The 26,274-nt window shown below is 33.6% G+C and overlaps 3 protein-coding genes across 6 annotated transcripts; all 3 read left to right on the top strand.

Annotated features, from left to right (window-relative positions):
- Positions 1-74: 74 nt before the first annotated feature.
- Positions 75-8,174, top strand: LOC130799803 (uncharacterized). 4 transcript variants are annotated; one of them, XM_057663041.1, is made up of 16 exons: positions 75-235; positions 319-373; positions 1,809-1,890; positions 1,981-2,214; positions 2,644-2,818; positions 3,336-3,419; positions 3,570-3,811; positions 3,903-4,119; positions 4,310-4,389; positions 5,576-5,660; positions 5,903-6,034; positions 6,114-6,227; positions 6,310-6,357; positions 6,706-6,790; positions 7,517-7,570; positions 7,688-8,173. In XM_057663041.1, exons 3-16 carry the CDS (start codon positions 1,883-1,885, stop codon positions 7,822-7,824), a joined length of 1,695 nt encoding a protein of 564 aa, XP_057519024.1. In that variant the 5' UTR covers positions 75-235; positions 319-373; positions 1,809-1,882; the 3' UTR covers positions 7,825-8,173. The 4 variants fall into 4 exon arrangements, with proteins under 4 accessions (XP_057519024.1, XP_057519025.1, XP_057519027.1 ...); XM_057663042.1 differs by having other exon boundaries at positions 103-232; XM_057663044.1 differs by having other exon boundaries at positions 109-373; positions 1,809-1,894; positions 7,688-8,174.
- A 4,580-nt stretch (positions 8,175-12,754) lies between these two features.
- On the top strand, positions 12,755-18,681 carry LOC130799689 (casein kinase 1-like protein 10). Its single transcript, XM_057662873.1, has 14 exons — positions 12,755-13,410; positions 13,507-13,547; positions 14,270-14,339; positions 14,439-14,587; positions 14,670-14,765; positions 14,935-15,005; positions 15,544-15,605; positions 15,688-15,751; positions 15,858-15,942; positions 16,620-16,746; positions 17,337-17,410; positions 17,488-17,551; positions 17,924-18,048; positions 18,174-18,681. Exons 1-14 carry the CDS (start codon positions 13,335-13,337, stop codon positions 18,444-18,446), a joined length of 1,377 nt encoding a protein of 458 aa, XP_057518856.1. The 5' UTR covers positions 12,755-13,334; the 3' UTR covers positions 18,447-18,681.
- A 1,593-nt stretch (positions 18,682-20,274) lies between these two features.
- On the top strand, positions 20,275-25,599 carry LOC130799928 (serine--tRNA ligase-like). Its single transcript, XM_057663227.1, has 9 exons — positions 20,275-20,531; positions 20,776-20,846; positions 20,944-21,105; positions 21,264-21,369; positions 22,989-23,182; positions 23,827-23,930; positions 24,005-24,188; positions 24,818-24,997; positions 25,146-25,599. The coding sequence occupies exons 1-9, from the start codon at positions 20,399-20,401 to the stop codon at positions 25,353-25,355; spliced, it is 1,344 nt and encodes a 447-aa protein (XP_057519210.1). The 5' UTR covers positions 20,275-20,398; the 3' UTR covers positions 25,356-25,599.
- Positions 25,600-26,274: the final 675 nt, after the last annotated feature.

Below are 26,274 nucleotides of genomic sequence, written 5' to 3'. Positions count from 1 at the left end.
ACCTATATTTTGGTTTTATTTGAACATTACTTTCCCTAACTAACCTTAAGGCCAAAGTTTTTTTTTTTTTTTTTTTTTTTTTTTTTTTTTTTGTTTTCTTGCCAAAGATCTTTGAGGCAAATTCGGTTAGAGTTGTTAAGTTTTCCCGCCGAAAAAAGTGTAAAAAATATCAACTTTGAAATCAAGAGGAAGAATAGAGATCATGCGGGCAAAGAGGAACACTGAATCTTTCGTGGTCGCTTTCTCCGATTTCTTCGTTTTTCTGAAATCCCTTCTTTTTTTTCTCTATCTTCACCATTTTTTCTTCTCCGATTTCAGGTTTTCGTGGGCCGACGATCGCTGCATTAACTTACGGTCTGCGTAATTCAATACGGTAATCTCCACATATTTCATTTTGATTCTCTTTTGATTTTCATTTTTCATCATTTTTATTTCCGAAATTTCCCCTTTTTCTAGGGTTTTGATTGCCAATGCACTTTCTTTTTTTTCTCTCCCGATATGATGATCATTTCGATATGGTCAGATTTTGTATACTGGCTGCATTATTTTCCATTTATTTAGGTAATTTTATTTTTCTGCCCCAATATTTTTGTATTAAAGTGACTGCAATATTAATTAATTAAGATACTGTAATTGTCAACTAAATTATTTAATTTATTTTTAATGTTTGATTTTTTTATTTGAAGGGAAACAAAAACAAAAAAATTGAATCAAAGGTCTAGAAACAATTTGTTTGCGCAGGAGTAGATTAGTACATAAAATGATATTGTTTAGGACCTCACCAAGGTGAAAGAAGGAAGAAAATGCAAGAGAAAAACTCAACACAATAATGGAGTAGACACACAAATAAAGCACAAGTGTTTTAATGGTACCTTGGGTACCTCCCGTCAAATAGTGATGTATTTCACTAATGTCTCATCAATACAATAATGAAATAACTCTCAAAAAGTTTGAACACACACCTTCCTTCAATGGAAATCACTCATGTTAATACAAGAAGACACACTGTTCTAGAGCTCTCAAACCCTACTCCTTTCTATTGTATTAGCGTCCACGCAATTCTAATACATGTTTTGGTCTTATATATAAACCATCAAATAGTAAAAGAACCTTAGTGCAAGGACAACACATGTCCAAAATCCATATAGGACATAGCAATCAAAGAAACTCAATAGAAGTCTACTCGAATAGGCCAGGCATGTGCTCGAACAAGCAGCTTTTTGGCCGCTCTACTGCAGCTTGCTGCTGCTGTTCCATGGGCGTGGTATTTAACCTTCACTCTCTTTCCTTGCATCATTTAGAGATCCAAACCTCAAGTATTCACACCGCAATGTAAATCCATAACAGCATTACTTACTTCTAATGTGCATGCAATTGTGTGAGCAATGACATGATCAAAATCACCATCTACATTTGGTGATTGTTACTTGGCATAACATTATACATTGGTATTGAGTTTGTTTTGCACATTCAGTTACATATTTGATGTTCTATAGAAGTATTACTTTTATTCTGTGTAAATCTATTTTGGTTTGATACTATGTTACTTGATGCGGGTGTGTATTCAGTGTCAGACGTAGCTTTGCTCTAAATGGTGTTTGTGAAGGCCATTGCCTTGTCCAAGATTTGATACACTTGCAAGTTGTCTGTGGCAGCAAATATTAGTGTGAGGAAATCAAATCTTGTGTGACTTCTTAATTGATGTTTAAATCTTCCATTTAAAGGGGATTTTTTTATATTACTTTCACCTGTAAAGATCATATGCAATTGCAATTTATATTATATATATCTTATAAATGTTGTTGCAGGGAACTTGAAATTTACATATAGCATTTTGTGCAATGCGGTTGGCATTTGGATTGACTTACTTCACTAGTTAAAGATGAGGAGGTTGGTGGGTTATCAGAAATCCTTGTTTCCATGATATTTCTATCCCTGAAAAGTTCAGGAGACCACTCAAGTTTTGTAATTACTTGATAGACTCAGTGATATGGATTCGGCTAAGAGTTGGTTCAATAAGCTTCAGCCCCGTGATAAATTGAGGTCCGCGTCCAAAAAGAAGGATTCTGGGATGGGGGGCAAGGAAGACTGGACTCCAATTGTTGACGAAGATACACCATCAAATATCACACAGCAAAGGGTTGCAGCGGCAAAGCAATATATTGAGAAACATTACAAGGAGCAAACGAGGAATCTGCAAGAGAGGAGAGAACGGTATGCTCTGGACTTTAATGAATCTTTTTGCCTATTTAGAATTTGAGACTTAGAGTGTTTGCATTTAGGAGAATATCAACTTCTTGTGACTTGTGAGCTATAATTTATTTAAATTTTGTACAATTTAATCAATTGCTTAAGCTAATATGTGAATCTGCGGTCTGCTCCAGGCATTACACTCAGAAAACAAATGTCTTTTAAAATTCTATGTTAGTCAAGTATCTGCATGCTCACTGATTTTTTTTTTCCTTTTGTTAGTAACGTATTTGGTTTATGAAATAAACCAATATATTTTGCTTCAGTTTATATTGTGTCATTATGTGAGATGTATGATTCTTCTACCAAGTTTATTGGTATTTTAATTTAAATACGGTATGGCAAAAGTCTGTTGAATAACTTAACTTATGCTACCTGCAATTTTTTGAACAGTCGGAGTGTATTAGAGAGGAAGTTGGCTGATGCTGATGTGTCTGAGGAAGATCAGAACAATCTATTAAAGTTTTTGGAGAAGAAAGAAACTGAGTATATGCGCCTTAAAAGGCATAAAATGGGTGCTGATGATTTTGAGCTGTTGACAATGATTGGGAAGGGTGCATTTGGTGAGGTGAACAGTTCTCAACCTGTTCAACGTTCTCAAACATGTTTTTTCTTTCAGTTCTGCTTGATGACCTGTTCAGCATGTTTTGTACACACACATATTTGCCATACAAGCTCATGTTTTTGTAGCATCTCAGCCTCTTGGCATGGACATTCATATTGTGTCTGCAGATATTTGCAAACAAATAAAACTAATGCATAATAGAATGGAGGCATGCTCTTGTTCAAAGAAAATAGAAGCCTCATTTGCAACAGTGCAGTGCAAAATTTGCTTCTTGCTTTATGTCCAGAGTGGAAGGTTAAGACCATCAAATTGCCGTGCTGTGCAGTGCAAATATTTTTCAACTTGCAAACTATATGACATTTCTTATAATGGGGACTGTTGCAACTAATTAGATACAAAAAATTATCTGTTTTTGAAGAAATCTTGTTAATGTATACCTTTGCGTTTCTCCACTCTTGGATGAACTCTTTGTTGCTAAAGACTTGTGTAATCGTCTATTGATCGTAAGTTTTTGGGACAGGTCAAAGTTTGCAGGGAAAAAACAACAGGAAGTGTATATGCTATGAAAAAGCTCAAAAAGTCGGAGATGCTTCGACGTGGACAGGTATGCCTATCCTTGTTAGGCTTCTGTCTGATGTTTTGAAGTGTGCTTGCATGTAGACTCAATCTTGCATCTTTGTGTGTTTGCATGTAGACTATTAGCAACTTCACAACTATTTTCTATTTTCACTGACAACATCCTTTTTACTTGTAGGTCGAACATGTAAAAGCTGAAAGGAATCTTCTTGCAGAAGTTGACAGCAATTGCATTGTAAAGCTTTACTGTTCATTCCAAGATGAGGAATACTTGTATCTCATTATGGAGTATCTTCCTGGTGGGGATATGATGACTTTACTCATTAGAAAGGATACATTAACAGATGATGAGGCAAGATTTTATGTTGCAGAAACAGTTTTGGCTGTTGAATCAATCCACAAGCACAACTACATCCATAGGTTAATGACTGGCATGTGTAATATTGAGATAGTGATCGGCATAGTGACCTGAATGGTTCACAACCGACTAACCATCATGTATATTTTGCAGAGACATTAAACCTGATAACTTGCTGCTTGATAAATTTGGGCACTTGAGATTGTCGGACTTTGGACTTTGTAAACCATTAGACTGTAGTACTCTTGAAGAAAAGGATTTTGAAGTTCAGAGTGGAAGTGGAGGTTCTCCAACTGATGATGGCTCTACAAAACTGAGACGCACTCAGCAAGAGCAACTGCAACACTGGCAGAAGAATCGACGAAGGCTTGTATGGCATTAATTTTTTGCAATATGCAGATGCAGCTTGAAAATATTAAGTTTGCAACCTAATGCTTTATCTTTCATTTTCCCAGATTAATGAACTATTAGTTTGTTCTTCTGCTGAATAATGTGCAAAATATTATTTCAAGGTTTTATTGGATTTTATCTTATGATTTTGGTTTTCCGGTGACATGTAGGCTTATTCTACTGTTGGTACACCTGATTATATTGCACCCGAAGTTCTTTTGAAGAAGGGTTATGGAATGGAATGTGATTGGTGAGTAATTTAAGTAGCTCTACTGCTGTCAAGTTAATTGTGGATACTTAATTGAAGTCTAGACTTCTATCCAGCATCATGATAACTGTGCTGGTGCTGAACACATTGCAGTTGAAAAATATATCTATGCTTGGGTGTATTTTTGTGAGCTTATGAGGTTTTCGGGTTGCTTTGGGGTATTTTGCGAGTTTACAGGAGTTGTCAGGTTCTTTTGGGGTGCTTTTGCAACTTTTTTTTTGAATTATTAATACACTCTTTTTATTCCTTAGGCAGTTGTTACTGTTCTTATCTTGTGAGTTAACTCTGAAAATGTTTTTGCCAAAGAAAATCATAACTTGGCCGGATTTAATTGCTTGCGCAGAACTGATCAATTTTGCCTGCTTTGCTGTTGATTTCCCTGATCATGATAATCAGCTCTTTCTCTTTCTCTCTAATCTCTATCACTCTCTCTTGCATCCATCCTTGCTTCACCTTTGGGCTAATGAAACTTTATGTGCAGTATTATCAGCTATTGACAACACTATTTATACTCCACTAATGCAATGATCACAATCAATTGTAACGCAAAAATTCAAGATTCAGAGATTGTCCGAACACCACACCTTAAGACATAGACCTTCCCAAATACCGCCACTCACTCCCCACAACCAAGAGAAACTCAGAAGTTATGGATCTTCAACCACCATCTCAATCAATATGATGTTTGCACAGCCTCCCCTAGGCATCTGTGACACATTTCCACCCTTTTTCCTTCATAATGCTGCTTGTGACCTTGGAACCAGTTTTCATGCTGTATTTTCCATTGAGGAATTGTGAATTGTTGAAGCTTAAGAAGAGTTATGAATTGCTGAATTTCATGTTTGTCAGTGCCTGATTCTGATTTCTGATGTCAATGATGGTGGTGTTATGATGAACGGGGATAGAGGATTGAAAAAGAGGAAAATATATGAAGTTTTCTAAAAGAGGGTAAAATTTAATCGGTTTTAAAGATTGAAGCTCACCCTAGTTTAATTGAAAAATATATACTACTTAGGTTTATTCTGAGTTAATTAATAGGTGAGTTTCATTTAAGCAGACCCCAACAGGGTGGGTTTATTATACCAATTTTTCTAAGCTAAAACAATTACTTTTGATGTTCAGTACGTACTCTAGCTTTTGTTTTATCCCCTATGCAACTGTTCCACAGGTGGTCACTTGGGGCAATAATGTTTGAAATGCTTGTAGGATATCCACCTTTTTACTCAGATGACCCCATGACAACATGTAGGAAGGTAAATGCTGAAATCCGCTCATTTACTTCATTGGTTTATACCCTCATATTTTTGAAACCTCAGTGGCTTCATTGATATGTTTTCTACTATTGTCCGTATGCGTAGAATTTGGCATTGACCTTTTGTTTCATCCATAGGCTAGCTGATGAATGTAGTTTTATCTGTCTATCTTTAGCATTCTTAGTAGAACCATACATTCTAGAATTGGTTCGCTTCTCAAAGGTTTCTTCTGCATTGTGCAGATAGTGAACTGGAGGACTCATTTGAAGTTCCCTGAGGAAGCAAGGATATCTCCAGAAGCAACAGATCTTATCAGTAAACTGTTGTGCAATGTTAATCAGAGACTTGGATTAAATGGTGCTGATGAAATAAAGGTGTCGTATGATATGTCCATATCTTAGTTATATAAGAGATGTAAAATATTACTAAGATATATAAATTTGTCACATTTAGGTTCATCCTTGGTTTAACGGCATTGATTGGGAGAGGATATATCAAATGGAAGCTGCTTTTATCCCTGAGGTCAACAATGAGTTGGACACTCAGAATTTTGAGAAGTTTGATGAGGTACTTTCACTTCTGTGTTGTGAAACTGAAACTCTACATCTTTTTTGTATCAAGAATTTGACTTGACACATTGATTATGCAGGCTGATCATCAATCTCAAACATCATCGAAATCAGGTCCATGGAGGAAGGTAAATGATTTTCTGTGCTTTTACTCTTAGTTTTCATTTTTTATTTTGATGTTTTTGATCTCAGGTTTTGCATCTTATGTTTATAATTATTTCTTTAAGCAACATATATATTCTAGTTTGCTAGACTACTTTGGGTTGGCTCAGTTACCTAAACAGATAAAGTTTTGAAATAATAAATAAGACGACTTGTTTCTCTTACATATTGTTATCTTCTTTGCTTTCATTGTTATCTTTCTTTGATGAAACTGTTTTTTTTAATTTACTATGTATGTTGTGGTGTTTGTTTTGTTTGTGTCTTATTTCTGTGTCTATCTAATTTATCTCCATTTTTGATATGGCCTTCTACAGATGCTTTCATCCAAGGACTTGAATTTTGTGGGATACACTTACAAGAACTTCAAAATTGTGAATGATTATCAAGTTCCAGGCATTGGTAATTATGCTCTCGCTCGTATTCTCCTTTGCATGTTTTACAGCTTTTGTTTGTGTTTTTGCATTTTTTGTGCGAGCAATTGATTGCGCAATCTTAGTCTTTTTTCAAGCAAATGTCCAAGGAAATGAATTTTCTATCTTTCTGTATCACAGAAAGAACATCCATGGTCCACCCTGACTGGCCTAATGGATTTTTCATACATATTAAGAGGTGTGACGAACTAGTTTGCTGAACATTAAACTTTAGTCTTTAACTAATAATGCGTTGTATATTTCTAGTCTTGAAAGAAAGTTGGACATTTTTGGGAAGAAACCAGCAAGAAATCATATTAGACACCCTGTCATTTTTTTGGCTTGAAGGGTTTGTTGCAACCAATGATGTTGAGGTCAGATTTTCCTCGATCACAACCCCATCTTGAACATTATATTTGACACAAGAGTATTATTTTTTACCTTTAACGTTTCCAGTTTGGATTATCAAGCTGTAAAGTGGTAGTATAAGTGGGATAAACTAGACATTGTCTCTTGATCAAGTTCTAGAACATGGCAAGGTGTAGTTTTTCTTGTTTTAACAGCCTTATGGAAATGCCTATCATGGTGGGTGCTGTTCTGGGTTTTGGCGATTCTAAAATTCGAGACATTGAACAACCCTTTAACTAGGCTTTGTCGTTCAATGTCGTCTTGACTTCTTCTATGGCTTACTTTATATTTTGGTGATTACTTGCAGCTGAACTGAAGAAGAAAGACAAGCCTAAAAGGCCAACGATCAAATCGCTCTTTGGTAAGTCTGTACCTCTAAGATTCTTGTCTCAAGTTCTAGTTTCGTTATACCCATCTGCATTTTGCATCATAAAGCTTGTAGGGTCTTAGTTGATAAGTCTTGAAATGGATGTTGCAGAGAACGAGTCATCAGATTCATCAGAAGCTACAACTAGTAGTGATCAATCTGTTCAAGGGAGTTTCTTGAATCTCTTGCCTCCCCAATCAGAAGTTTCTCAGAATCAAACCGATAGTCTATTGATAAACTCTTCCTAGATACTCTCGGAAGCATCAGGTGGCCAACAAGTAGGATAAGTTCTTATAACATCAGGTCAGTTTATGACAGTAATCCTTGTTGCATTGCAATTTGCAACATTTGGGAATACACTCAAAGGAGTAGAATAAGGATAGCGTTTTCTCAAGCTAATTTTTGACTTGGGTCCTTTGATATCCATTGCTGTAAAAATCTTCCCTTTACCACACAAAACTTGTAAAGTGAATCCTATTTATTGATGGCTGATGCCTCATTCTTTTTGCATCATCCTTCGTACTTCCAAGCTGCAAAGCTTCTTGTACAAATGTACTAGTGTTTAATGAAAAAGTAATTTTTCTTAATGTTTGGATCGTCAATCCTCTTTCGAGATAGTCTTGTACGGTGTAACAGTTGGGATAAAAACGAACGCAGCAAATGTGCTGACATTGTTGAGTATTAATACCAAGCACTGGACTGAAGTTTTTCATAAGATTGCCCAAGGTGTGAGACAAATGGTCCAGATTTTACACTTATTTGACCCTTCTATTTGCTCCTGTGTAGCGTTTTGCAGATGAGCTGGGTAATGGGTTAAGTATAGATCGGGTCTAGAGCAGGTATGAATCTCAAGACTCTAAAATTAGGCGGGCCTAATATGGTCTTGAATCTATGACTCTTCCAAGTCTCATGGGTTGTAGCCTAATTTGAATTACTATAAACTAGACATGACTTTAGACATGTGTAAAATATCCGATTAAAGTTTATTGTATTTTTAATTACTTATTTTTAGGTTCTAACTTATCAAGAAGACATGAATTAGAGAAAAATTCAAAAACGATGGTAGATATTTACTTCATCCCTAAATTAATCTTACTAGTTCTACTTAATTACGTATTACTTGATTAAGTTGTATCAATACATACAAATCTACATCTCCACACATTATTTTTAAGACAAAGTGATAATTCTAGTCAATTACGTATAACTTGTAGTATAGAAACTCCTCAAGCTATGCAAATTTACTTGTTATTTATATTTATTATTTATAATTACTAATTGTCAACCATTAAAACCATGTCCTTAACATAATTTGACTAATAATCTTTGAAAACCGTGTTTGTAGTTGTAGAAATTCTTGTATAGGCTAAATTGACATACATATTGTAATTAGCTGTAAAACAATCATAGAGGAACACAAATGTGAATGTGATCACGCAATTTTCTTTGAATTGTTAACAAATTTCATAGATTAATACAATCACACAAAATAATTTTTTATTACAAATTAGGCCGAGAGAATAAAAAGACTAATTGAAAAGATGGTGTTTACTAAGATCCGATTCTAATAAGATTTATCATTTAAGCAAATAATCTCTCATATTCTGCCTACTAGTCTCATTTACTTATTGATTATTATTCACTTATTATTCTCAATTTGTGATTTTATTTTTAATCTATGTTAAAACATAGTCAAATAAGATTTTATTTGATTTGTCTTATTGTAAGGTTTATTAATATCAATTTTTCATAATTTTTAATATTGTTTATTTAAAAATATTAAAAATTAAAACATTACGTAGGTAAATATAAGTGTTAACACAATAAATAAGACTAATAGGTTAAATAGCAAAACTTAGCGCAATGCATCCTAGATTCTGTCTTTGCTGCCGCGTTATGTACGGAGTATAAGTGTTCTTTGCTTCTTCATTTTGATATGGATAAATATGATACTTTTGGATTCTCCATTTAATTTAAGTATGTTATCATGTAAATACATTTTAAGATTGTAAGTGATCAGTATAAAGCGGTAAGTTATTACATTAAAATCATAGTTGGTCACTTTAAGAAGGCAAGTGATAACTTCAAGATCGTTAATGATTTTTTTAAAATTATAAATGTATGTTCCGAAACACGGTCCTTAGGCCCAAGACCCTGAAAGGATAAAGAACACCTAACCCAGGATAGCAAGACAACCAGCCAAGAGTCCCTAAAAGAGGAAAAATCATAATCACCACCACAAATAGAAGATAGAACAAAACGACCAGGATCCCTCCAGAAGTCTCAGCTCCCTGGGAAAGACAACTTAGCTCCCTGGAGGACTAAGCTTACTCCTCAGCTAAGTTTCAATACGACAGGACCCACAAAAGCGGCAGGGTCATACCAAAAGGATCCAGACAGAAAGCGAAGAACCTCAATACCTGCAGGATGGTTGCAACGGAAACAATGACGTGTCGAGAGACAACTGCAATCATATGCAGAAAGCTGAAAATGCTTGTATAAGGTAAGACACCACACCTACCTCGTACGCTACTCATGTAGGTGGGGGGTGGACCGTGGTGTCGAATCAGCAAATCACCTAACCCCCACGTAGACTTGAGGAATATCCCCTTTTCCTTTCTACTGGTCCCAAGAAAGATTCTATCAAGGAAAAAGCCTAAATTGCCATTAGGGTTTTGGGAGACCCCTTCTTATACCCATTATATAAATATACGATGTCATGCATCACCAACGGTAGGATAACGGTAGGATAACTTTTTGCACCGAATACCAAGCATTCTTCTCTCAGAATAAGATAACTCTAAATCTCTAAAAGTTATATCAGTGATTCTATCATAATCCCTACTGAAATCATCAGAGGAAGACCCCCGGAGGACCCCTCTCCGGCCCTCGTTTGTTACCTTGTGCAAGATACGGAGTGAAACAGTCGGAAAAGCAATTTAGATCTCTCCAATTGTTCATAACCATTGTGAACCCTAAAAGACATTCTTTTCAACTTTGCTGAGAGTGTTGACTGTTCTCTTCACTACTGAAACAATAAAAAATAATCACTTTAAGATTGTAAGTGATCACTTTAAGGTTAAAATTTATCACTTTGAAAATCATAAGGGATTATTTTAAGATTTTCAATTATCACTTTAAAACTATATGTAAATAATTAGACCAACCTAATAATATTAGTGTGATCGTAAAATGCCTCATTTGAGAATTTCTATACACTTTTTGTATTTGCATTTCATTTCATTATTCTAATTTGAAGTTCTAGATAGTGTTTACTATTAATTATCAATCAAAAATGATCACATTATCATCACTTATATAAGATTGTAGCTACACACATTTAGTGGCAAAGCCACACACACCAAGGGGTTTTAATGCTTCCCATCTGATTCAGACTCACAGTCTATTGTAGTTTTAACATAGCCACCATTACTAAACTTATATAAGATCAAATTTTGTTGAATAATAATTATGGCTTTATTTGACCACTTAAGATATATGTGATTAAGTGGGAAGTAGGAACCATTCAATAAAGATAGGGTTAAGGAATGTTTGTTATAGTAAATTGTTATCATTAATTTGTCATTTTACAATTAAAAATCAAAAGCAAGACTGGAGGGACATCATTTTTGACCTCTTGCACACAAGAATCAACAACAAGCACATAAATAATACAAATCATCTACAATCATAGACTACAAAATGATTGGATCACTATATGATCTCAACTCATTTTCAAAGACTTGATTTTTTAAAAACAATACATGATATGTTACTCCATCTCTTTACCCTATTTAATCATTTGTAATAAGTGTTTTTTTATTTAAGTAGGAGAAACTTTATGATACATAAAACAGATATAATAAGAATAGATAAAAATCTATATTTAACCAAAATTTATAAGCAGTAAAAATTCTTAAACTACACCAAACTATTATTATTAATCTGCAAACTCATTTTTAAAGGCTCTTTATATTATCTAAGAAATACTTCCTGCATTAAGAAAAGAAAAAAAATATTTATTACCACCAAAAAATTATTTATTATATCAAACTTTTACTTTGCCATTTAATGATTTATTGTATTGTTCATGTATATTGAGACATAGAAATTAAATTTCAATGAAAATTTATGCTTTCATGAAAGTTAATTTCGTGGTCAACTTTAAATTTTTTTGATTGAACATTTAAAATTACAATTGACATATATGAACTTAAATTACCTATCTTCCCCCTTGGTAATCAAAATCATGTACTTTGTAGGAATTTGAATTTCCAAAGGAATTTACACTTTCTATATTTGGTGAAATTATGTCAACCAAACAACTATCTAAGAAGATATTCCTAAAGAATTACAAATTCTAAGGAAATTAACTAGCAACCAAACAACCTCTTACTTTTATTTTGAGAATCTTTATAATGGTTGTTTTTCATGTCAAATTTTATTTAATGACTCTCCAAATAAAATAAAATTATAAAAAAACTATCATAAATTTTTTTTATATACTCACTAAAAGTAAGAATATAATAAAAGATATTTCCAAGGAATATCACTAAGTCGGTAAAGGCAAATTTGTGTCGTTTTACTCGTCGTTTTAAGTTACAAATAATAATAAGAACATAAGAATATAGCTATTTACTTAATTATAAACTCAAAAACTCGTCTGCTCGCATGTCTTGCACGTTCAGAAAGAGTATGCGTAGCAGCAGATAACATAAGCCCGTTAAAACAAAGAAACTTTTGAAATTTTAAGCGTGCATGTAGGTTTTTAGGAGGAAAAATTTACTACCCATCCAAATTCGCCCATGAACACATTACACATCTATTATCAGCTTAAAGAAATGATCTCACCATGAGGTTGTCTTATTTAAGAATTTATGAATATTTATTTAGAATATAATATTATCCAATTTTGAAGTACCACTTCAATTCAGTATTAATGTCTTACTTGTTTTTTGCATGTTGGCAAATGCACTAATTTAATCCATAACATCTCTAATTGTGTATAACTAAAATTATAAAAAATTGATATTATTAACCTTTATATTAAGACGAATCAATAAGATCTCAACAGACTATATTTAAACATATAAATTTTAAAAAATTACTAGTGAGATATAAATACTAAATAGTGTTATAAAGCAAATATGTTATTATTTAATCTAAATTAGAGGGACTAAAATAGTGGGTCATAATTTCTGTTAATTTTCAACACAATTCTCTTTCCGTCGCCTTATGTCTTTTCTGCTTTTCCTTTCTTTATCTTTCTGTTTATCTTTCTATCTCTATCTCTAAAAGACACAGAAATGCGGTAATTTATATTACAATCATTAATTTAGTTAATTACCCATTTCTTTTTCCAGGAAAAATACGATCCAATTGATTGTTGTAAGATTTGGGTTTAACAAATTACCAATTTTTCTAAGTGGGTGTAAGATAGATTTAGGGTTTTTCCCAATCTTGTTGTTCTACCAAAGTTTTACCTTTTGATTAAAACAGTCAAAAAGGAATAATCTTTTTTAATGTATATTATAATTAGTTAGTTCTATGTATAGCAAGTTCTGCAAAGTTGATTAATTCATTTTTTGTAAGTAGGAATTACTTCTATTTTTTAGATTCAGTTTATTTTTCTGATCATTTCTGGGTTGTTAGGAGTTGAAAATCTGAGTTCTGGTTGAGTTGGGTGTAAATCTAACTCCCAAACAAATTAATTTTTGTTGAAATTTTGGGGGTGCAGCAGTATCCATAAGAAAAAGAGATGGATCGAATAGTTGGTGGGAAATTTAAGATGGGAAGGAAAATTGGGAGTGGATCATTTGGGGAGCTTTTTTTAGGTATATTTCTTGATTTTTAATTTTTTTTTACCTATTTAGTTTGTTTTAAAAATTGGGTGTTTGACTAAATTTGATGTAATTTTTTGATTGATCCAGGGGTCAGTGTTCAAACTGGAGAAGAAGTGGCCATTAAAATGGTATGATCTTCTTGAGTTTCTCTGATTTTGTGTGGCTTTTATGTTTAGTTTGTAAATTGATGCTATGGACTATTTATGCTCAATAATTGTTATGTGTTTGATGGTTGATGTTGAGTAAGTTGACTTGCATATTCATAAATTATAGCTTACTTGTTAAATTCTTGATTTTGTATGTTTAGATTGTAGGATGTTGGAATGATCTTTTTGTTCTTTGTTTACTGAACATGGCTTCCTGGAGAATGTATTACTGTTATAGTGCAATTGCCTACACTGTTCTGATATAGAAGTAACTCCTGATGAGAAGAGGTTCTTTTATTTTAATTTTTTTTTTTCGGTTTTGTTGTTCATGCATTATTCGAAACCCTTTTGTTATCATTAACTAGGGTATGGTGACTACGTAAGGTTGCATACATTCAAACTCCGATTCCTGCCCAGGTGGGAGCCACTTAAATGGCACCGGGTAATGAATGTTGTTCATTATTGTTCATGCCTATCATTCTATAATTGCGATGATTGTGTTTCAGTGATGTTAAAGTTTAGAGAAACGTAGTGCACATGTTTTATGTGTTCACTTTCTTTGGATTTTTGATTAAACCTTTCCTTGAATTACTGACGAAAATTTTGCGACGTTTGTTGTTTCTCGGCAACTGTTGTATGAGACCCAAGTAGTTTTCGCACTAGTATTTGCTCGTTCTAAAAGCAATTATTTGTCAACATCACAGGAATCTGCGAAGACTAAGCATCCCCAGCTACACTATGAATCGAAGGTGTATATGCTGCTTCAAGGAGGAAGTAAGTTTTTCGTTTTATGTTCAATAATGTTAGTTGTAGGAACTGATTATTTCTGAATTTGTGTTTGGGATACACAATTATTGTTTTCTTTGTTTGAAGCCGGAGTGCCCCACCTAAAATGGTTTGGAGTTGAAGGTGAACATAATGTAATGGTGATTGATCTTCTGGGACCGAGCTTGGAAGACCTATTCAATTACTGTAATAGAAAGTTTTCCCTGAAAACGGTACTGATGCTCGCTGATCAGTTGGTAAGTGATCAAGTATCTTCAAATTCTTAAGTTACTTTGTTATCATGAACTCGGGATGATCCTTTTCTACCAATGCTTTCAGATTAATAGAGTTGAGTACATGCATTCACGAGGCTTCCTTCACCGTGATATAAAACCCGATAATTTTTTAATGGGCCTTGGTCGTAAGGCTAATCAGGTACCTTTAAATCAATTAATGGAATTTTCCATTGAAATTAACTGATATTAATGGAATTTTCCATTGTAATTAACTGATATTAATGGAATTTTCATCTTCTTTGGACATTTACTTGTCTTTTAAATGAAGTATGTGGACTTAATATTCTGCTATGTTTATCCTGATGTAGGTTTATATCATTGATTATGGTTTAGCTAAGAAGTTCAGGGATCTGAAAACTCATAAGCATATACCATATAGGTAATGAAAGGAGTGTTCTATCCCTTTCTAGTATTCTAAAGTAGTGTTACCTAGTTTGCTTATTGAATTGCTTAAAATAAACAAAAAATGACTAGATTTACTCTGTTACATGGACTCGGGTACTGATGTTGGATACTGGTACGTGTCCAATTGTCGGATACGTCTAAATATATTCAATTTTATGCCTAAAATGAAGTGTCTAAGTGGCATACGAATGTCCGAGCATCAAGGATTGGACACTAATACGAGAAGCAAATGGAAGAGTCCGAGTAACCTAGGATTTAATTGTTCAGATACTTGATTGGATGAAAGAAGATGAAAATGGGAAGGGATGGGGGGGGGGGGGGATTAATAAAATTTAGTAAAGAATAATGTAGGTTAAGCTTTATGGAACAAGTGAATTTGGAAGTGGCATGGGGCTCTTCAAATTCGCTGTCGAGGTTGTTGATGATGGGTTGTCTTAGGACACATTTCCTGCGCCCTTCGAGGTTTTTTAGTTTTGTGTTTCTTGACTAAGTGATCGTATATGTTGGTGCAGGGAGAACAAGAGCCTTACCGGTACCGCACGTTATGCTAGTGTCCATACTCATCGTGGAATAGGTTGGTGGCTGATTTTATTTACAATTTCATTGAGATCACTGTTTCAGCTTAGCGGGATTTGATTTGTCTTATTTTTTTACAGAACAAAGCAGACGAGATGATCTTGAATCACTGGGATATGTTCTAATGTATTTCCTCCGCGGAAGGTTGAAAGCATAAAAACTTTTTTTTTTTAATTTTATCCCGTCTCTTGTGGGTAAGAGACTTGCTTTTTTCTGTTCTAATATTTTTTTTGTGTGCTTTTTCTGTCAGTCTTCCTTGGCAAGGGCTAAAAGCCAATACTAAGAAACAAAAATATGATAAAATCAGTGAAAAGAAGATGATGACTCCAATAGAGGTATTTCTGTGTTTCTCGACCTTATTTTGTTCAATGCTTTGGATTTTTATATAATTTACATTTGAAGTCCATGATCTTTGTTCGTTTAGGGGTTTAGTGTCAATTCTAATAGGGTAATTAGCTCAATGATCAAGGGAACAAGACCAACATCCCACCTTCCCTTTTACACATACCAAAACACGCATCAATGCATTTTTAGATTGTATTCGAGATTTCATTTTAAACAATAATAGGTTGACTTTTGCTTCATGAACATGTAAACTTATATATACTTCCTATGTGCTTTTTTAGTTACATCAATTCTTAAATGTAAGCTTTTTGTGAGAAATTGTGTTACAAAAATAATCCGAGGGAGTTTGAGGTCCAACTCGAAATACTTTTTGATTGTTTTTTTTACTGGTAAGTCAACCATATCAACAGTACATTTACCGATCATTAATCCTGTTCGAAAGCCTTAAACCATTCTTAAGCCATCTATTGGCTGCTTTAACCAGAAAGCTATTTCCTGTGATGATCTACAACGATCATGTTCGGCTATAGATTTCTGTATAGTTTTTGTCTGTTTCTGCAAGCCCATGTTCTTCTGTGATTTGACAATTTTCCTTGACTAATATGTGCGTTGCTTGTTTTTGAAAACTGGAAATGTTATTAACATTTAAGCGGGATATGTTAAATAGGTGCTTTGCAAATCATACCCATCAGAATTTGTATCATATTTCCACTACTGCAGATCATTGCACTTTGAAGATAAGCCTGATTATTCGTATCTGAAGAGGCTATTCAGAGACTTATTTATTCGTGAAGGTAAATGTGGTAAAAAAATAGTTCAATTTGTATTATATAAACAAGGTTTCTTCATCTTAAGCTTAATTTTGTGATGCTTCTGCTTTCCGTGTTATTTCTTATTCAATTTTTGTAGAAGTTTACTAGCAACACACTCTCTGTCCCAAAAAAATAGCCTCAGGTACAATGGGGTGATAATTAAGAAATGTGATAAAAGGTGGTAAAAGTGGGAGAAAGGTGTGGAAGAGAAGAAAAGGTAAGTTAAATGTGTATGTAAATTAAAGAAAGAGTGTGGGTTAGAGGTGTTCATTCGAGTTATTGGTTGGATTTTAGGTCAGGTGTTTTGATTCGGTTTAAAATTAGATTTTATGTCTACATTAATTTTTATATAGTTTTAAATTCATTCCGAGTCAGGTTAAGTTGGGTTCAGTTACAAAGTCGGGTAAATATCGGATCGTCGAGTCTGTTTTGAACACCTCTAGTGTGGGTCATGGCCCAAATTCTAATGGAGCAAACTCAATGGGACGGAGTGAAAAGGAAAATGGGGCCTACGTCTTTGGAACAGAGGGAGTATTAGCTTCTATTAAACTCTAATAATGATCTTTCCATAGGTTATCAATTCGACTATGTATTAGACTGGACCATGATGAAGTACCCCCAAATCGGTGGTAGCTCTAGAACACGGGTTAGTGTTTCTTTTTTTGTTGGATAGTTTATGTCTTGTCTCTTTAATTTTTTTAACACAATCGTTTGTACTTTCAGTATCCTGGTCCGAAGCCAGCTGTAAATGCCGGACCATCTGCAGAAAAACCAGAAAGGACTTCAGGTTTGTCTTCTCTTTTCTAATGTAGGCAACATCATTTCACTACGAGTATGAAGTATTCCCGCTCTTGAATAGGTTTATTTTAAGAATTTGATTCATCTGCGTATCTGAATCAAGAACACTGCATTGCAGCTTCCGACGTAATATAGCATAGAGACCATTTTTTCCTCATATTTCCGTTTCTCGCCTGTTTCAATCAGTGTAACATGATTGCCAGTTAATTCACTTTTTAAATTCGTAGTTCGCTGAAAATAACCCTAAAATAGCCCAAAACTGACCATAATTCGTTTTTTTATTCGAGATTTGCAAAGAGATTAGTGAATCATGTGACAGTGGTTTCAATGATAAATTGTTTGTTCATGTCATGTCATCCAGTGGGTCGTGAGATTCGAGACAGACTTACTGGTGCAGTGGAGGCCATTTCCCGCCGAAATGCTTTAGGTTCTGGTGATCACTCCAAGCAAAGGAGCTCACAAGATGTAGCCACGTCACGAGACATGGTATTTTTTTAGCATTTTGTTTCATTTTTTATCAATGATTTATCGGTCTGTGTTTAATCCAAACATGAAAGTGGCGCTAATTTAGATTTTTGTAATGACGTTATAACTGACTTTACAAATCGTAGCAAAGAGACTCTGAGAAGGTAAACCTTTCCCGAGTTAGCAGTTCTTCTAGACGGGCCACTGCCGTCTCAAGCAACAGGCCAACCACCTCTGGTGACCTTGGGGAGACTCGAGCAAGTCGACTAACCAACGGGGTCCATCGTCATTCCTCGAATGTACAAAAGCTATTCTATGGAACAGAATCCAGGCCAACTTCACGAACACGTGCATCTGCATCACGAGGAATTCGTGATGACCATATTCGTAGTTTTGAATTGCTCTCTCTCAGAAAATAGGAAGGGCAATAACAGTTCATTAAGACAGATCTTGCAAGCCAAACGGGTAATTGCATTTTCTTAAATCTCTATCCGGATGGGATCAACTGATTGTATTCATATCACCATATTTTTCATTGTATTTTCATCTTCCCACGTCGTTTTTCTTTAATCGTGATTAAAGAATTTTTTGACCAATTTGATAGAACGATAAGTGTACCTAATCAAAACGATGGATATGTATAATCTTTTATCAGACGGCTCTCGTAACTGTTCTTATTGCTGTTAGCCTGCGAATGCGAGTTACAACTTCCCTCAACATTTCACTCTTGGCTCGTTTGTTTGGTGTTCGAACTTGGTTTTTGTCGTTCTTTTTAGTTGCACTATTTCTCTTGTGATTTAGTATCTTTTTAATTGTACCATTTCTCTTGCGGTTTAGTACAAAGATTAACCATTCTTGATGTTACAAAGACAAACTTCAAAGTATATGAACAAGAACTTGTGATTATTACAAATTGCATTTTTTGTGTGGTACTTTTGGGCTTTTTTTTCATCAAGTATATTTACCGGTGATCATAACGTGTTATTACTATTTTTAAATTCAATAGATTAATAATTAATTAGAAGGAAAAGAAATATTAAATCAAAAGCTAAACTTTTTTAAAAAAGAAAAAAACCATTCAAATTATGTTATTCTAATTTTTATTGTCTATTTAGCGGTTGCTTTTTCCTTAGGTTGCGTTTGGGAATAAATATTTTATTTTAAATTGTACATACTAGATTTCAATTATGAATGGAAGAATTCTTTTTATTTTTCATGAGTCAAATTTATATGTTCAAATGAAATCATTATTTTCAAACATTAAGATTAAATTTGCAGAAATCAAACTCAATTCTAACTAAAATTATGCTTAAAACAACAATACATAAAGTCAACAATCTACACATGCTCAATTATAACATTTTCAATACAACTAACCTTAAACAAAAATATATATGAAAAAAATTTAGAATAGACAAACAAAAATGAATGAAGGGAGTAGATGTTTAGAGAGGGGATTGGACATAATGTAGCTCAAAAGTGAAATTGGAGGTTTGTCGAAAAGAAAGAAAAAGGGTTTGAGTCTTCTATATCGACTTTAGAAGTGTTATATTATACTCTCTTTATTTTTTTTTGTTCTTCTCGTTTACTTTTTGCACTATTTTCAAAGTAAATTGCAAACCTCGATATCTTTAAATATATATAATAAAAAATTATAAAAATACATAATAAAAAAGTATACATCAAGACAAATTTAACGAGATTCCACCATGGACATATTTTATCTTCTAAATATGTACCAAAAACATTAATCAAATTTCTCTCTCCTTAAGATAGAATATTCAAAATGGGAAGAACATTAGAGAACGAAAGAATTATATAGTTGTATAGTTTTAAAAATACTAATTTCTATTCCTATGTTAATCTTAGTTTGAAAATAATATATAGAAGTATCCTTTCTATTTCTTTGAGTTTAACTCAGGTGTTTATTCGGGTCATCGATTCGAATTTGGATCAAGTGTTTCAGATCAGTTTAACATTGGGTCTTACGTCTACATCGATTTTTATATAATTTTAAATTTCATTTTAAAGGTTGTTCAAGTCCAATTTAATTACAAGGTTAGTTAAATATCAAATTGTCGGATCTATTTTAAAACTTCTAACAAAAAGTAATATTTTTCGTGTTAATACGTTAGTAGTTAACTCAAAAATTGTTTCTATTTTAATTTGTACTATCCAATTTACATTAAAAATTAAGTAATTTTGCCCAAATTTCCATGAGAAGGTCAAAATTCAAAACCCACCTTCCATTCCGGCACAAAATAAAAGGGTTTTTCGTCAATACTCTCGTTAGTCATTTCTCATCCTTCATCTATTTTTCCTCCATTGTCTATTTTTGAGATTTCATTTCTAGAAGGAACAAAAAACGAAAATGTTGGATATCAATTTGTTCAGAGAGGATAAAGGAGGAAATCCTGAAATGATTCGAGAATCTCAACGTCGACGTTTTGCCGATGTTGCCATTGTCGATGAAATCATCCAACTTGATCAAGAATGGCGCAAACGTACTCTCTTTTTGTCTCCTTTTTAATTTTTTAGGGTTTTCAATTCGTTGTTCAATTGTTAAGTGAATTATGCTGATTAAGTGGCAGATTTAATTTTTATTTTTTGACAAAATTTTAGGATGAGTAAGTGATTGATGTTTGTAATTAGAAGTATTTTTTTTCGTTAGTATGAGTAGAACATGTTAAATGTTTGAAGAATTATACGGAAATATTGTAATTTTTTTCCCTAATGATGGTTGTTTAGGTCAATTTGAGCTTGAGAGTTTACGGAAGGATTTCAATCGGATTAACAAAGAAGTAGCTCGGTTGAAGATTGTGAGTTCCTGATTGGATTTATGAATGTCGGTGTAGTTTTGGATGTTTGTTTGTGCTTTAATGTATATATAGTTGATTGACATTGATGTATGTGAAGGCTGGTGAGGATGCATCTGAAATGATAAAGAGTACTGAGGAGAACAAAAAATCTAGTGCAGAAAAGGAAGTTGAAGCTCAAGAAGTCAAGGCTTCATTGTATGCTAAACTGGAATTGATCGGGAATCTCATTCATGATACAGTTCCTGTTGGCGATGATGAGGTATGCTGTATATGGATTTCGTAGAAAAGCAAAGGTTTTTCGTGATTTCTAAGTATTTAGAATGTGGTGTTGATGAAAATTTAAGAATAAATTGATTTGTTAAATTTGATAAATCTATACTGAATTTGGTGTTTAAATTTGTCTGCTTGATGATTTAGGCTAACAATGTTGTGATCAGAACGTGGGGAGAGAGGCGAGTCGAGCCAAAGCTCAAAAATCACGTTGAGCTTGTCGAGCTGCTTGGGATAGTTGATTCAAAGAAAGGTACTTAAATTTTCTGTGGTTCTTTCTTTAGAATTTTTTTGTGTACCAATGTACCATACGCCAGTTTTGCTTCTTGATGAATCACCTCACTTTTTGTTGATACTAAACTGCTTTTGATGCTAAACATTGAATTACTATGGGCGCTTATTTCTAGGAATTTTGTTGTGTAACATATTCTGTTATTATGTGCTTTGCTTAGGACTAAATTATTCTTTTAGTGATCTTAAAGTTGTAAAGCAACGTGCTTGCATGTCACACCTCTTTTCCTTGTTAATTACTCCTAAGGCATCGCTTGAATCATCCAACTCAAAAAACTGTTAGATTATATAACTGAGATAGCTAATTGCTTGACAACAATTGAAAGATAGAGATTTTGACAATCTTGATCAAACGTCAATATTCCGATCCTGTTTAAAGGGATATTCAGGCATCCAGTTGGCTGAATAAAAATTTAAGATTCAAATGATATCTGTCCTATTATACAATGCACGTTTCATCATAGAGGATAAACCTACATATTACGTGTTATAATTGCAAAAGCGACATGTCAAGTATACATAATCTAAGTAGTGGATAATCTTTGCCTGTTGCTTTTAAAGGACATGCCAAGTATAAATCTTATAACCGGGTGGTAATCTTTTTTGTTAGTGGCTCTTTACATTTCAGTGACCAATTGAATGATGACTGAAATGTTGTACAAGAAGTAGTGGGCTTTGAGATACAATTGAGAACGAATAACAAAACTATATGAGGTAAAGGTCTAAGATGTCAAGATAAGTTCAACTCTAATCTACATAACTTAATTAATAGGTCTAGTATTTCCTTCATTAGTGTTATAAATTACAAAACCTTTTGCACATTTGCCTACTCTCATCAATCTTGGCCTTATCAAATATAAGGTACTGTTCAACATTATTATTTGAAGACATTATCCCCAACCACTTTATAACATGCAATACAGAAATTGTATGATTGTTAATTTCAAGTGGCAGTTCACTTGCACAACATTCCATATTTTTCTGAAGATGTTCAACGTTTGTTCTGTTTTCTGTGTTGCTCATGTTGATGGGCAGTTTGAAGTTTGAACCTCAAATCAGCCATATGTGGGGAGTTGGAGAAGTGCTATCTTCCTATTATTATGCTGTAATTGAATGATTTAAAAGAGGAAAAATTATGTTCCCAGTAGCTCACTTTTTGCTAAGTGCTAATTTCCATGTCCACCTATTTTGCATATGTTTCCGTGTTTGCATGCAAATTGTGAATAGATTCCTTAAATGTTTGCTGTTATATTTTAGTGGTTGATTTAGAATATTAGTTTTGTTTGGTTTCGTACAAGGGGTCGGAAATTCAGGGGTGTTACATTTTTGCTTGCTGGGACTTTGTGTATGTGCTCTTTCTGCTTACATTTTACTGCAATGTTCCACTATTCAGATAGACTGAGTTCATTGTGTTGAAAAATATCTAGCTCATATCTCAGTATATTTTTTCAGTTTGTTTAGTCTTCCAAGTATCACCTTTTGAGGATACTGATTAGACAAAATAGTGTAAATATTTAAGTTACATTAGTTTACAAAATTTGTTATCTAGCTATGTAATTGTGCTTGACTTGAATTGTTCAGGATCCAATGTTGCTGGTGGTAGAGGGTTTTACTTGAAAGGCGATGGTGTGCTTCTTAATCAAGCTTTGATTAATTTTGGTCTTGCTTTTTTATCATCCAAGGGATACACACCTTTACAGACCCCATTTTTCATGCGAAAAGATATCATGGCAAAATGTGCACAGTTAGCTCAATTTGATGAAGAACTTTACAAGGTAAATTCATCAGTTCACTATGGTGCCAATATTTTCCCATGTATGTCTATCTGTGCTCCTGACTGTCGTTATGATCCTAATCACCATAATACTGGCTTTTTGCAATTGTTGAAGAATCAGAAAATGTCGAAGACTGAAGCTTTGCTTTGCAGTGTGTTCTTTAGCTAGGCTTTGCTTGATTTGTTTGTGATAATTATTTTCTTTGATCGTATGTGTGTGTGTGTGTGTATATATATATATATATATATATATATATATATATATATATATGCATATATTGAGATAAAAATACACACCTAAAACGAATAAATAAAATTAAAAAAAGGAACATATTACATAAAAAGAACAAGTTTATAATAAACAAAGTCACAAAAGTTGCATAGATACAATAATTATTGTTCAAGAGGAGGTAGGGGAGGGGGTTGATATAACGCATTGAAATGTGAATTAATAAATCTAATAACAAAAATCTCGCTCTTTGTATATCTGCGGTGAGCCTTGTATGAGTGTCTAGCGCATTTTGGCTAAATGCTGCCATCTTTTGTTTCTATTGTGCATAGAAATCCCCCCTTACCATTTCTTCTGACTGCTCAATCAGAAATGTGGTTAAGGTTTTGCTGTTAAGTCGTTGAGCTTTCCTGTAGGTAACAGGTGAGGGAGATGACAAGTATCTAATTGCCACTGCTGAGCAACCACTCTGTGCTTTCCACTTAGATGATTGGATTCATCCTTCACAACTTCCCATAAGGTGATTCATTAAAAGCATGATTAGATTGATTAGTCACATTTGATTATTCTCTTATTTGTGTAAATGTTTTCTAGATATGCTGGATACTCTTCATGCTTTCGGAAAGAGGCAGGTTCTCATGGACGAGATACTCTTGGAATTTTCCGAGTTCATCAGTTTGAGAAAGTTGAACAATTTTGCATCACCAGTCCAAATGGCAATGATTCATGGGAAATGCACGAGGAGATGTTGAAAAACTCAGAAGAGTTTTATCAAAAGGTATATATTTGTCCTTCACTTCCTTTGTTTTACTTTTGTGTATGTAGATTAATCATTAAAAAGACTGTTTGGATAGATGATTATTTGCAGAGCTTGATTTTTTTCATTTTGCGAGTGATTAATGCATTGTTTCTCTAACTCGTCTTTTACAGTATGTTTGGATAATAGTTTAGAAAGGAAGGAAAAGAGAGGGAAGGGAAAGGAAGGGGACGGAATGCTATGGAAAATGCCTTTTGTTTATTTAGGAGGAAGGGAAAGTAGAGGAAGAGACATAGCATTTTCTTTCCGAATCTTTCGACCTTTGGAGAAGACTTCGTTATTAACAAAACTATGGGAGATAAACCCTTTAAATCCCTTCGTTCCAAATTCCTCCGTTCCAAATCCCTCTCCTCGTATCCAAACAAAGGAAATTGTATCCCTTCACATCCCTCCCTTTCTTTTCCTTTCCTTCTAATTCCCTTAATACAAACAAAGTGTAAGTGTGGTCCTTTGCTTTCTTTTGGAGTACTTAGTTCTGTTTTTTTCACTAGTTTTTCACAAATATTGTTTAAATCTGCGATGTCTGGATTACAGAGTGCGTAATATCCAATTTTATTTTTCTGATTCACTTGCTACTGCCATTATTTCAGTTGGGTCTCCCCTATCGGATAGTGTCCATTGTTTCTGGTGCCCTGAATGATGCTGCAGCAAAGAAGTATGATTTGGAAGCTTGGTTCCCTGCATCGAGCACCTTCAGAGAGTTAGTGTCATGTTCGAACTGTACAGACTATCAGTCTAGAAAATTAGAAATTCGTTATGGCCAGAAAAAGGTTATCTCTCCTCATCTGAATTCAGTTTATCTTAAATCAGCACCTAATTTAGTTATTAGCTATTTGTTGTGACTTCTATTGTCACGTTAGGTCTGATGAATTAGCCTATTTTGAAAACTGAAGTCTGATTTAGCATGTTTTGTTGCAGAGTAATGAACAAACGAAGCAATACGTCCATCTATTGAATTCTACTCTAACAGCAACTGAAAGAACCCTCTGTTGTATTCTAGAGAATTATCAGAAAGAAGACGGTGTTGAAATTCCTGAAGTTTTAAGACCGTATGTTCTAGGTAAAACATTTTTACCTTTCCAGAGCAAACCCGTCTCAGACTCAAAGGGAAAGAAGTCTAAAGTATAAGCCTTCGTGCAAGTCTGATTGATTGAAAACTTTAAATTACTGGGTTATGAAAAGTGCGATCTCAGCAACTTTTGTTCGACTACACGAAGAGGTTTAAGCCGTCAACTTTTTGCTGTTGCTCAAATATGTTGTTAGGTTCGTATTTCGAATCAAGCTTATCTAAGAGATTGTTACAAGTGTATTGAAATAGACACACATTTGTTCTTGTAATCCTGTTTGGCTAAATATAACACCTTTTTCTCTATTTTATACGGATGAACTGTGGCTGGAGTAAAGTAGTAGACATGTGAAATCTGCTATTTAGTGAGACGTTTGATTGTGTTCTATAGAGATCTTGTAATGACTAAACTGATCTAATTTAGAACTGTTTGATATATCTAGTGTCAAAAGCTACGTCATCCAACACCTTCAAGACCCTAATCATTATATGTATTGATTACAAATATTGGATATAGTGATTATAACGGTAATCATATGTAGTATAGGTTTGTTTTAATGCGTTTTATATGAATCTTGTGATGGCTAAATTAACCAAAATTAGGGCTTGATTATTCAAAAAAAAAATAAAAGAACATCCACTAATGATTCACTAATCTGATAATAGCGTGTTTAATAAAATCTTTTTTCTTAAATTTTTGACTTTTGGCTAGTTAAAAGACAAAAAAATATATTTAATAAATGACTGTTTGACAAATTAAAAATTATTTTTAAAATAAAAGCCTAAAGTTACTATGTGTAGCTTTGACTCTTTGAAAAATTATAATGATAAAATTAATCTGATTAGATTAGTTAAAAATATTAATTAATTATTAGGGACTAGCTAATATGAAAATTCCAAAACAAAAAAAATATTTAATTAGCCAAAATTGGCAATGACAACTAAAGGACAATTTAAAAAGCAACAAAATGCATTACATTA

This window comes from Amaranthus tricolor, chromosome 14 (assembly GCF_026212465.1).
Source record: "Amaranthus tricolor cultivar Red isolate AtriRed21 chromosome 14, ASM2621246v1, whole genome shotgun sequence".
NCBI lineage: Eukaryota > Viridiplantae > Streptophyta > Magnoliopsida > Caryophyllales > Amaranthaceae > Amaranthus > Amaranthus tricolor.
Note: the sequence above shows the minus strand (reverse complement) of the source record. Positions and strands in the feature narration are given on the sequence as shown.

Excerpts from the sequence above, each read along its gene's own strand:
- LOC130799803 (XM_057663041.1), top strand. Across the intron at positions 2,215-2,643 it reads CTGCAAGAGAGGAGAGAACG|TCGGAGTGTATTAGAGAGGA; the intron begins GTATGCTCTGGA and ends TTTTTTGAACAG. Across the intron at positions 6,791-7,516 it reads TTATCAAGTTCCAGGCATTG|CTGAACTGAAGAAGAAAGAC; the intron begins GTAATTATGCTC and ends GATTACTTGCAG.
- LOC130799689 (XM_057662873.1), top strand. The coding sequence starts at position 13,335 with ATGGATCGAATAGTTGGTGGGAAATTTAAGATGGGAAGGAAAATTGGG. Across the intron at positions 13,548-14,269 it reads AAGAAGTGGCCATTAAAATG|GAATCTGCGAAGACTAAGCA; the intron begins GTATGATCTTCT and ends TCAACATCACAG. Across the intron at positions 17,552-17,923 it reads AAAACCAGAAAGGACTTCAG|TGGGTCGTGAGATTCGAGAC; the intron begins GTTTGTCTTCTC and ends CATGTCATCCAG.
- LOC130799928 (XM_057663227.1), top strand. The coding sequence starts at position 20,399 with ATGTTGGATATCAATTTGTTCAGAGAGGATAAAGGAGGAAATCCTGAA. Across the intron at positions 20,532-20,775 it reads TGATCAAGAATGGCGCAAAC|GTCAATTTGAGCTTGAGAGT; the intron begins GTACTCTCTTTT and ends ATGGTTGTTTAG. Across the intron at positions 20,847-20,943 it reads AAGTAGCTCGGTTGAAGATT|GCTGGTGAGGATGCATCTGA; the intron begins GTGAGTTCCTGA and ends ATGTATGTGAAG.